Consider the following 13158-nt stretch of genomic DNA (forward strand, 5'->3'; position numbering starts at 1 on the left):
GCAACCGGAAGAACATGATTTTACAACACTGTGCGGGTGTGTGCCGGTCCTCATGGGAAACGCAGTCCTTAAGGCAAAACACTACAACTTTTGTCCACCGGCGTCGCTAAAATCGATCAAAACTGAAAAGTTACCTAGTGTTGCTTTAACTATGTAGCAAACGCTTGCTACATTGTTTTAATCTTTCACATCCCGTAATTCTGCATGGTAAGCCATCAGCCTTATGTAAGATATGTGTAGTGGCATGTCCCACGCTAAGCTTAAAAAATAGTCCCAGTGAGAATACAGTGGTGCTTTGAGGAATGAATCGAATTCCGTTTTTGACAACACTCTTATTTTCAAATTACTAATCTATCAAATCATTATTTACTTGCTTTTTGGCATAAATGAATGTGCCATTAATTCATTCCAGCATGACTCTAATTAAAAAAAAAGTTCTGCTCATCAGTTACAAAAATAAATGACACTTTCATTTAAACTTTTTTGTAAAAAAAAAAATATATATATGTTATATTTCTTTACCAGAGAGGTAAAATATTTCTTTAAACATCCCAAAATCCTCTAGGCTCACGTAGGTTAGGTTGCAAATTCAAAGTATGCGCAACTAAGGTTAGAGACTGATTAAACTTGTGATTGGAATAATGTGACTCAATTTGTTGCACCTTCTGGCATTCAATTGCATGTTAATGACCATTTGCAGGTTTGGTAGACTAGCACCTTAAAGAGCATACGACACCAGAAAAAAAGTCTTAAATGGCATTATTATGTGAATTGGAATCATATTTTGAGTCGATTCGACCATATACAACAATTTAGCAAAGCGCAGATGACGAGAAATTAGTCTTTTAATCTGCCGGTTAGCCACGCCTACAATTATAGGGCTTTAGCGTCCCCAACAGGTGGATGACGTCAGCGGTAGACTAGGCTCATCCGTTTTACTATTCAGCCCATTGAGGGGGAATAGTTCAGAACGAGGAAAACGAGACGAAGAGAGCTGCAAAATGTCATTGTTTCAGTCTCTCTACTCCCAATATTTTTACAGGATATTCTTTTTATCCAAGTATTTTCCCCAAAAGCTATATAAATGGCTTGAGAAGGACCAGTCAGCCCGTCGAGGGGGAACTATTCACAATGAGGAAAACGCGACGAAGAGAGCGGCAAAATGTCATTGTTTCTGTCTCTTTACTTCAATATTTTTACAGGATATTCTTTTTATCCAAGTATTTTTCCCCAATAGCTATATAAATGGCTTGAGAAGGACCAGTCAGCCCGTCGAGGGGGAACTATTCACAATGAGGAAAACGAGACGAAGAGAGCGGCAAAATGTCATTGTTTCTGTCTCTTTACTTCAATATTTTTACAGGATATTCTTTTTACCCAAGTACTTTCCCCAATTGCTAAATAAATGGCATGGTCATGACAAATAACTTGTGCTAAATGGAATATAAAATAATAAAAATCCATTTATTCAAGACGACATGGCAAAATTACTCCATAATGGTCAAAACAGTCGACTTTACCTTTACTGTCACACCTGCCAAACGATATTTTATGACACCTAAATCGGACATATGTCATTTCCCTTCCCCGGCTTCGGAGAATGTAAACAGACCAGAAGGAGTGACAGCTAGCCGACATGCTAACCCGAACCGAGGGATGTTTCAAAGTCTTCGAAGTGGAAAATCACACATAACTAGCCTGGATTATTTGACATGACGACCCGGTTGTCGAGTTTCTTTGCGGATCGGCAAACCGCCCGGCGGAGAGCAATTTACAGTTCGTTCCCTGGAGGAGGGTGGCTGGAATTGTTGTGTAGCTAACGTGCTAACAGCTAACTGCTAATGAGCGTGAGGATAGCTTTTTACATGCCTATCAATGATCAAACGTAAGTAGTCCTTTATTTAAAGGAATTTTATAGTGTTTACTTTGTAATCACTGTATTCGTATTTGACATAATACAAAACAAGATGTTTACTCACTTCCTTGTAAGTCCAATGGTCCCACAGTAAATATCCACGGTGAATGGGAACCTTTTGAAACTCCAAAAAGGCGCATACGCCTCTCCCGCATACAGAATGATTTTTCTGCAGCCGTTTGGCTGGCGTGATGCAAAAAATAAAAGTATTAATCCGCAAAATCAGCTGAATCCTTCGTCCTCATACACAACAGTACACTGTAGCGTGAAGAGGACGTCTTCTACCGTACACGTCACAGCGCCCTCCTCCTCAATGCGAGACCGAAGCCGGAAGTCACTCATTTTCCTGGCGCGGGATTAAAAAAACTAAATAAATATAGCGATCGCTTCCACACACATCCAAGCGGTCCATATCATTCAGGAGCATAAAATACCGCGTGTATTATGAAATAAACATGCTTTTTCGTGTCACAAGCACTTTAAAGGAGACTTGAAATAACAAATCTCAAAATGTCAGAACTTTCTGTTATGTTGTACTAGCATATGTACATATCTTTAGCTGATACAGTGGTACCTCTACATACGAAGTTAATTCGTTCCAGGACCTTGTTTGTAAATCGAAATGCTCGTATGTCGAGCAGGATTTTCCCATAAGAATCCATTAAAATTCAAGTAATTTGTTCCACAGCCCGAAAACCTACAATAACCTACTGCCCATAGTTCGCTGGGATAGGCTCCAGCACCTCCGCGACCCTCGTGAGGAAGAAGCGGCATGGAAAATGAATGAATGAATGAAATCCTCAATAAATACTGCTGGTACTATTATAAATGGCAATTACACATAGCAAAACAAAGAAATTATAAATACAAATCATAATAATAATACAGTATAATAATAATCATAATAATAATTCCTGTAATAATGGAACAAATCGATTTCTAATGTGCCGGATTTGTTTTGCGTACTGTACCTGAACGCACCGCGTGCCTGACAGGTGTGGTGGAGATTTTACTTTCTTTTTTAATGCTATGTTGTTTTTAGCGTCAACTTCAGCAGAGTGTAGGCGTGTTGAGTTGTACAAGTTCTGAAATACATGGTTAACAACCTGACGAAGCTGGCGATTTCTTTGGCAATGTTACCATTATAATAATTGTCAACTTAACTTATAAAGACTGGTGAACGGAGGTCGGAAGAGGACCATCAAGATCGTAGACATTCTACGGCCGTATTGTCAAGCCAGTTAACAGACCCGCACACCAGGCTCATATTTTTCTACCATTTCCATCTTCATTTCAATGGTAAGAGACACCTTTTTCCTTTTTTCACCACCTGCACAAACCTTCTTGGAACCCATGTTGATTTCTCTCACAAGTAAATCCGCAGTTTTCCCGTCTTGCGGCAAAACAAAGAAACTGGGGCGCTGTTATAAATCGTCATATTTTGAGTATGTCGAAGGATGTAGAAACAAATGACGAGTCAAATTTTACGTCGGATGTTGAAAAGATCATGTGTCGAAGCGATCATATGTCGAGTTACCACTGTATTTACATAAATCTACAAAGTATTTGCTGTAAATATATGATTAAAATGTCAAATCTGCCCAACACCTTGATAAATCATTAGTTAAATACTGTAGGCCCAAAAATGCAAATGTATTACAGTGGTACCTCAACATACATTTGTTTCGACACACGATCTTTTCGACATTTCGAAATTTGACACGCCATTTGTTTCTACATCCGACGAAATGCTCAAAATATGACGATTTGTGACAGCGTCGCAATTTCATTGTTTTTCGGCATGACTGACGCACAGTGGATTTTCTTGTGAGAGAAATCAACATGGGTTCCAAGAATGTTAAAGCAGGTAATGAAAAAAGAAAAAAAGGTGAGGCTTACCATTGAACTGAAGATTGAATGATAGAAAAATATGAGCGTGGGGTGCGCGTCCATGAACTGCTCGACAATACTCCTCCGACCTCCATTCGCCAGTCTTTATACGTTAAGGTGACAATTATTATTCTGGTACCATTGCCAAAGAGATCACCAACTTCGTTAGGTTTTTAATAATTTATTTCAGAACTTGTGGAACACAACATGCTTCGCCAACTGATAGCACCACCAGGACGTGAAAAGAGAAAGTCAACTGCACTCTCTCACTCTGTTGTTAGCCCCACGGTGCGTTCAGGAACACTACGCAAAATACATAATGTATTTGTTTTGCTCTTGTAATTGCTTTTTGCAATAGTAACAGCAGTTTTTATTTAGGATTTTGTATAAAAGCACTGCAGATAGTCCGGTTAGAACAATAATGATGCCCGTCCCGAATTTATCAGGCCAAAACTTTCTCTTCATCAACGCGTTGCCTTTTTATTTTCTTTCTATGCGAACGTAGGTCTTAACTTTCTTTAGGTGGCCAAAATATGCCTGATCAGAAAAACAACAAATTGCAACTCGCCACCAGGGGATCCAAGACACTTAACATGCAGGTTCTTGGGCTGTGGAACGAATAAATGGAATTATAGTGCATTTTTATAGGAAAATCCTGCTCAACTAACGACCATTTTGACTTACAAACAAGGTCTTGGTACGAATTAACTTCGTATGTAGAGGTACCACTGTAGTTTTTAAAATTATTTATTAATATAGTGATAATGCCAATGGTCAGCTGGGATTGGCTCCATGAGCCTCACGACACAGGCAAGCACACTTCTCTCTTTGAGAAGCATTGAAAGATGATTTTAGATGATAAGCGGTACGGAAGATGAAATATAATTGGATGAAAGACTGAATATGGTGCCGGAGTTTGCCATCTATAACCACGCCTTCAATTTTTCACAAAGGCAAATGTCTGTAGTTACATCACCTTCTCCAGCTTTTTCAAAGGTCCTTGGTGCCCGAGTTATGTAATGAATACAATGATAAAAGGACTAAGCAGTTCAATAGAAGGATATAAATCTGCCCACCTTTGTTGCTGACAAAGTATCGTGCCCCAAAGCATTACAGTGATCCTTTTTAACAAAACAGGCTTGTCCAAATGTATCTATCCTATTTATATTTATTATTGTGTGACACAAGAACAACAACAAAAAACAGCAGCCAAACTGAATCTTGAGGTGACACTTATGCCAAGGTGTGCGTGTGGTAATTATTTGGTCTCAAGCTGTTTTCAGGGGTTTAACATGGTTAATAATTTGTAAAAATAACAAGACAACATGGAGATAGACCAAAGGTACAGCAACTACAAATCCTACCCTCCATCTGTCAGCGGCAATTCAACAACAAAATTTGAGCAATGCAACAACCTTACTCAGATTAATTTTAATTAATCTGTTTCATTCTTATTCCATGAACAAAAAAATCATTTATAGGGTTTAGTTTCCCTGTTTTCAAGTGGAAAAATGTTGGATTCAAACCAAGAAAAAGAACTTAAATATAAGTGTCCATGACTGAGCATTTTTACAAGCAGCTGACAATATAATACAGGGAAGATAAATGTCAGGCGGTGAGAGATGAATTAAAGGTGCAGTGCAATGTAAGTTCATTAGAGGCCAGACAAGTATGGGCAGCGAGCCTCGTTAATCATGTTTGACCCTCATTAATTGCTCCATCTCCGCAGCAGTAACGGATGAAGGGGAGCCATTGGCGCACTCAAGTATTGTGGCTGCCAGCAGAAAGGTGAGAATGCCACCGACACATTTCAGAAAACAGCTTACACCACGTGATTGCAACAGCGAACCTCCAAATGCATTGGATGTGGTTGGTCGCTGCCTCACAGTGCAGACAATTTGAAGCAAAAGAGAGAAAAATAGAAACAAACAGACATTTTAGTCAGATGCAAATTACACTTTATAGTAAAGCTACTGTATTTGTCTACAAATAACTACCGTAATTTTGGGACTATAAACAGCTACTTTTTTCTTTCATTTTGAATCCTGCGGTTAATAGTCCAGTGCGGCTTATTTTTTTTATTTATTTGGGTTAATAGATAACACTTTATTTGAAAGTGGCGTCATTAAACTGTCATAAGACAGTCATAATTCTGACATAATACTATCATGTGCAATACTGATTGCTTATGACAGATGTCATAATGTGTCATCTGGCAAATTATGTCACTAACTCTATTTATGTCCAGATTAGATCTTTTACATTCATTCAAAAGTAGGCTAATTAGCTGGATAACACTAATTAACATCTGATATAAACATTCATTAATGCTCATGACACTGTCATGTCATAATTATGATTGTCTAATGACTAATCTTTTGGAGCCACCGTCAAATGAAGTGTTACCAAACACCATAACTAGCAATTAATGAAACAACTGGAAGAGTAACTGAAAAAATAATTAGCACAGAACTTTATTTTGATTGTTATTTACATCTGTAGCCCTGCAATGCATGCTAGGAGGCATGTTGGACAACAACAGTGTTGCCAGCAGGTGGCAGCAGAGGTTGACTGTCTCCCTCAAGGGAGCAGTAATTGCCAAATGAAGCTTTTTGAAGCATGAAGCTTTGTAGCCAATTGGTTCAAAGCTTCATAGTGGTTCATTTGGTCTTCTGACAGTCTTATGATGCCGCTCTTAAATAAACGGTTACCTGTTAATATCTTTTTGTGTAAATATCCCATAATACAGTGAGAATAGTTGTGGTTTATACCTATGTGAGGCTTATAGTCAGGTGCGCCTTAGAGTGCGAAAATTACGGTAACTGTATATTGTTAAATTACTGCATCTCTTGCATTATCTTTACAGCTCTTGAGTGGGATGTCATTAAATGCAGTTGCACTTAATGTTATGGCCAGTGAGCACAATGCACAATTTGTATAAGACAATTTGCCGCAGTTGGTAATTGCATGGGTTATTTAGTCCAAAGGCATGCATAGCGACTATTATTCTTCTCCAGGTATCAGCTGAAATACATTACACTTCAGTGATACACTTTAGGTTTCACAACTCGAAGGAAATATTAAAATTTAGCCTGCTTCTCCAATGACAACCACTGGAAACATGCCTGGCAGGCAGAACACTAGTAATGTATGTACAAGCTTGTTTCTGTTAATAAAATGTCAACGGGCAAAAGTGAGTGTGTGTGGAAGGGGGAATAAAAAAAAATCTCATTCCATTTTGCCAAGGATCGCCTCACTCAATCTCAAGAAGGGCGAGCACTTGAAAGTATGTTGGGTGAATACTTGATATCTGTGGACGCTCTGAGTAGTCTCCCGTGATGAGCTCTGATCTGTACCATTCTGCTACAACATCATATTTAGCTAACGTGGCAGAATACAGATGGGAATAGCCTAGTGTATATATATTAAAGAACTTCCCTTACGAATAAGCATTAAAAAGATAATACAGAGAGGGATTCCTAGTGTATTATTAGCAGATTGGTGGTATGTGCATATGTGTGACAAAAGGACAACTTTAAGCTGGTATTGTGATGATGATGTTGACACCAGGCGACTGGCTGTGATGAATGATCAAAAGCACTGAACTTCATGAATATATGAATAGAGAAAGATGAGAATCGAGGAATCCCGAGTCTCTTTGTTCATTCTTTTGCTTCATTTGAGCATCTTTAATCCTTTGGCCCCTGTCTTTCTTTGACTTGTTTTGCTTTCATTATTTAATGAATATCCTGTGAATCAGAGAACTGCCTGCATTAATCTTGCTCTCAATCTTGCTGCTTTTATTCATGAATTAGTCATCAGAAAGTATAACCATGCACGCATACACAAATCCTGCTGTATGAGCTGGGTATCGCTTGCTCACTCTTCGATCTCCTTTTTAAAATTTCACTGCCTTTAGGACACATTTTGTTCTTCCTCATTATGCTTTTCTACATTTTTTTCTGACCTCTCGTCTGTCCAGCCAAAGACATTTAGAGTCAGTCTGCTTGTAGAATGACTGCTGATGATCTGAACAAGTGCAATCAAAGTAACTCAGCAGGCACACTGAAGAGAACTTGCACAAAGTTCTCTCCGAGAAGTTAAAAATCACAAATTCTGTGTGTTGGTCTGACTCAGGCTGATGGTTCATGCACAGTAACGCGTTTTAAACAAGATAAACCATGTATTACGCCATTAAATCAAAAATGAATAAATAAATACTATTGCTTAGATTTGGAATCCTTGGTTATGTTAGATAATACTGCAGTACTTACTACTTAATACTGAAAGAAACTCTGGAAAATGACCAAAATCTGAAATGGCTCAGTTGTCAAATAACTTTCATAAATTCCATGCCTGAATATGGATGAAATTGTCATTATTCGGTATTAGCTGTTTCAATATTCATGTTTTTCTTGGTTTTGTGGGGAATGTCGCAGTAATAAGACTAAGATAAAATGGAATACTATCAACAGTCTATCAACAGTGTTCATCACAGGTGAGTTTTAACTGTTTTAAATGAGTTTGAATAGAAGCAGAATAAATTTTTTGTAAAGGTAGCTTAACTTAAATTTTTATCATTTATACCTTGACGAGATTAGTTTATCCGGTAAATGCAAAATACTCACATTTTTTTTTTCATGTCCAAAAAGGATTCATTCCAAATCATGAAATCTAAAAATTAAATTTGCTGTTTGCTTTGTTAAAATATTTAAGAATAGTAGAAAGAAATGTTTGAAAAATTGAACACTGAGTAGGCTTGCTTTGTCATGTCTTACCCTACACCCTTGGAATGAAAACTGTAATCTACATTTACTTGAGTGTGACAAGTGTATGTCTTATACTGAGCTGTAGCAAGCCGTCTGAAGTAAGCACACTTAAAACTGGAGACAAGTAGTGAGCTCATGAAGAGACAAAATACTTGCTGAAAGATACGTACTGTAAGTCTCATTGAAAGTTATACAGATCTTTTGAGTGCAGTGTTGGACTCAAAAGGTTGTACAACAGAATATTACGTTAAGAGGACAGTGCTACCTAGTTTTTCGCGGTTAACGGGGACCAGAATCCGCTGCGATAAGTGAAAAGCCGAAGAAGTAGCAACCCCCTCCTCCGAAAAAAAAAAAAAAAAAAAAATGTGTTCAATGTATTTATTCAGTTTTAGCATTGGTAAGAGATACATCTAAGACAAGTTTAATAAAAATAATTAGAAATAATAATAATAATTTAAAAAAATATATTATTTATACTGTATATGTTTCTTAAGTGATTTTTAAGCACTTCAAACGTAATATTTGAGTTTATTTGTAACAATGATGAGTTATTAAGTTTTAAAAATGTTACTATACTTATTATTTATTTGTAACTATTTTTTAAAAAGAAAAATGTTTGTCTTGATTACCTCATTCACTCCCAGCCATTTTCACCAGAACAACCCCCTTCGCTCCTGGCCGTTTTACTGGATTTTGACTGATTTTGCAATGCCCACAGAAAATTCTGTTCTATTGCTATATAAACATGGAACCCACCAAGAGAAAGATTACTCTCATCTTTTAGCAGGAAAAAAAGTAAGTTCATATCTTTTCCATTCTTTAGATATCAGCTCTGGAAAATAGCTTGGTTTGAGCAATTTTCCAATTTCTGATGAAAAAACAGAAATTGAGCTTTTGTAAAAGCATACATTTCAAACATATCTTTGACTTTAATAAAGCTATTTTTTGCTTTTGTGACATCCCAAACATCTGGATAATGTTTTCCTTCTACAAAATAACATAAACAACAAGACAAATAGAGCCATTGATAGAAAAGTAACAATTTATTTGTACATAACTTAACTAGTGAACTGAGAGATGACGCTGCTGTGGCTGCGGCTGTATCGGCAGACGGGGTAAATTTTTCCCCCATCATCGCCTGTCTGTCTCATCAAGATAGATTTTTTTTTTATCTTTCTTTTGTAGTGACCACTACCTCATAAGAGAATTCACCTAGGGGAACTTGTGTGGGGCATGTGCCTTGTGTTTACATCGTTCTCCACATTTTTCTCACGCTTCTTACTTCTTCCAACTTCCATTTCCTGACTATTTCTCTTCATTCATTTCCTTTCGCGGTTCGATAAGAGTTCTTACCAAATGCGCTACTGCCCTCCAGTGGCCAGTTTTATTGCTTTAAAATGGATTTTTAGCGTTGTGCTTTGGAGCGAACTTGCCTCAGAACCTAGAGATGTCCCTTGTGAAAAAAAAAAGGTAAAAGACCTATAATAACATTTTTGGTACACTGAAACAATTAAAAATAGAACGTATTTATACATTTTTGGGAGGAAATTAGTTAAATGCTTCATTGAGTGAGTCTAATCAAATCCACTCAAACTGCTCACTTACACACGATGAGTTGCCACAGCAACTGTTTAACAATTTAAACGGTTATTAATAGAGATGTCAGGATCGATCGGCATCCCGATCAATCGGGTCCGATCACGTCATTTTCAAAGTATCGGAATCGGCACAAAAATGTCGGCCATGCCTTTTTTTAATATATATACAGTATATATATATATATATATATTTATATATTAATTAAATCGTTTTCTAATTGTATTTAACGTTACAGACATAATATGTTACACTCTTCCAGAGTCTTTAGTTTAGGCTTAAGGTAGGGTTATCAAAAATATCCCGATAACGGCGGCAATTAATTTATTTAAAAATGTGTCACGTTAAAATATTTAACACAATTAATGTATGCGCTGCACGACCCTCTCACTCATTGTCGCGCTCAATCTGTAATGACACCGTTTTACCTATATAGAGAGATAAAAGGCAGCGCACAATGAGTAGAGTGAATTTTGGCAGCCTTTGGAGCCTTTTTTTAATTGGCTAAAGCCTTGCAATCCCTCTCCCTATGAATAGAAATATCATGGGAAGCAATGTGGGGAAGCAAGGTGGCAATTGATCTTTGTCTTAACACCTAAAGTTATTTCCCAACGCAGAGAAGATATATCAATTGGTAGCACGACGCACAGTCATGGTTCCACTTCCCATCATGCATTTGGGATGGCCACAGTATCATTTACTGAAGGCTCAACAAATACACTAGATGGCAATATTTAGTCACAATATACAAAGTCACAAGCCTTTGTAGCCGTGGATCCCTCTCACAGAAAGAATGTTAATACTGTAAATGCCATCTTGAGGATTTATTGTTATAATAAACAAATACAGTACTTATGTACTGTATGTTGAATGTATATATTTGTCCGAGTTTTATTCATTTTTTTCTTAATGCATTGCCAACATGTATATGATCAAGAAAAATTATCGGGAATGATTGGAATTGAATCGGGAGCAAAAAAAAAAAAGCAATCGGATCGGGAAATATTGGGATCGGCAGATACTCAAACTAAAACGATCGGGATCGGATCGGGAGCAAAAAAAAATGATCGGACCAATCCTAGTGATTAATGCATGTGGCACTTTGATGTTTCGGATCTCTGGCAAGATCAAACCTTAACGACTGTCAATCATTGTTAACTTTAATAAGCAAATCCAGTGCACTGCCTGACAAAGAAAAGGAGCAGGAGGGAGAGTGAGACTATGTGATCGGATAGGGACAGCTCATCTGTATTAATTTATTTTTTTGATTGAAAAACAAAATCCGTGATGGACCGACACCGCAAACTTTGAAGCGCGAAGTAGCGAGGGATCACTGTTCTATTTTTTTTTTTATTACAGCCAATTTTCCCCAGTTAGTTAAATATAATTTGATTTTCATATAATTTATAAAAAAGTATATTTAAGAAAAAAGGTTTCAAACACCTTTAAGCACAATTATGGGTACTGTTTTTTACCAATAAGTGTTTAAACTTTTGCAATTAACTATTTTGAAAACTTCAGAAAATGTTTTTTTTTTTTTTTCTCCTCTCTCCATACAGTCACACTCTAAGATGTCACTATTAACCATAACTGACCCATCTAAGAACTTGAAGACATTTATCCATATATACTTTATTCATGCCAGTATTCAATATGTTTTGTGGTACCTGGGGGAACGCCCGTGGAGATGTTGGACGATGTGACAACGCCCCGTCCGGCAGCAGTGAGGGCGGCCACCTTCAGAATGTACGTAGTGGTGGAGGTGAGGCCCGTTAGCTGGTATTGCAAGGTGGAATTGGACAGGGCTCGCTCCTCACGTCTGGATTGCACGCCAGACACCTCCCACCACAGCATGTACCCTGAAGGATGCATGCGGAGATTAAAAGGGACACTTGACCTTACACATGAGTTCACATATTGGCATGCGAATGGGGCAAAGGGAAAAAAATGCTAGACTGCACAGAGGTGTAACTAAAGTCTAAATCTGTCTCTGTCCGGTCACATCTTTACAGTCATGCATCACACGCTGATATCAAATGTGTAGGAAAAGCATGTTGCTGTGTTTGTGTGAAGCCCAGAGGAGAATATGCGGTCCCTCGTGAATCCCTCTGTTCACAGGGCGCAGGATGAAAAGCAGGTAGAGGATAAAAGAATAATGTGTGAGGTGAACCTGATTGAATAAGCCCTCTCACACTCTGCTGTGCAACTAAGACAGATACAGAAGTGCCACCACAACCTTGTGTCATTACAGTGTTCTTACTAGTGTCCGGTGAAGGAAAGGGTGACTGGAAGTGCAAATGGAATTTCTCCATCATTCCAGCAAAGAAGTTGCAAAGCACGGCCAGTGCTAGGGGATTATGACAGCTAGAGTATGTTTGTTTGTTGCACCATTCCTGCCGAAGGGATGTTGTGGCCCATAAAAAGAAGTTTACAAAACATGATCCACACTGAGAGATAAAGTTAGGTGTGTATTTATCCATTTGAACATCATGTACGTTTGGTAAAAATACTGGTCAATAAAGATAGGAATGTATGTGTGTTTCACCATTTCAGCCTGTAGAAAGTAGTAGTAATTTTTCCCTTCGCAGGTGATAGCTGGGTAGGCAATGGATGCCATACAAGTGAGCTAATAAGATTTTTAGGGCTGATATCAATAGCCGATAACTCTGGTGTTGTATTGTTTAATACTGCCACATCTTATCGTGGAGTAAAAAAAATGCATTTCCTCTAGCTGGATCTCTCTGCTGAGCGATTGCGTTACGTTTCTGTCACATTCAGGAAGAGAATTCTCAACAACAGACAAAAAGGAGACACCTGACATAATCTTAACTCAGAAAGTTAAATTATAACATGGGTTATATACTGAGTATGTGTCGCCATTGATTTTTTTCTGTTCCATAGTCTGCCATTGCCTTTCGCATTTGGTTGTTTTGCCATACTGAAATGTTGGGAGCAATTTGGTGCATTTTGGTTAGATGAGCGCAACGT

General features: G+C 37.8%; 1 protein-coding gene across 4 annotated transcripts in view; it reads right to left on the bottom strand.

Moving 5' to 3' along the window:
* Positions 1–13158, bottom strand: part of sdk1b (sidekick cell adhesion molecule 1b) — a 620017-nt gene that overhangs the window by 99333 nt on the left and 507526 nt on the right. For all 4 annotated transcript variants that reach the window (XM_057843728.1, XM_057843727.1, XM_057843730.1 and 1 more), the window contains one exon: positions 11838–12029. In XM_057843728.1, the coding sequence (XP_057699711.1) occupies positions 11838–12029 (192 nt within the window). The remainder of the gene's footprint in view (positions 1–11837; positions 12030–13158) is intronic.

Source organism: Corythoichthys intestinalis, chromosome 8, assembly GCF_030265065.1.
Source record: "Corythoichthys intestinalis isolate RoL2023-P3 chromosome 8, ASM3026506v1, whole genome shotgun sequence".
NCBI lineage: Eukaryota > Metazoa > Chordata > Actinopteri > Syngnathiformes > Syngnathidae > Corythoichthys > Corythoichthys intestinalis.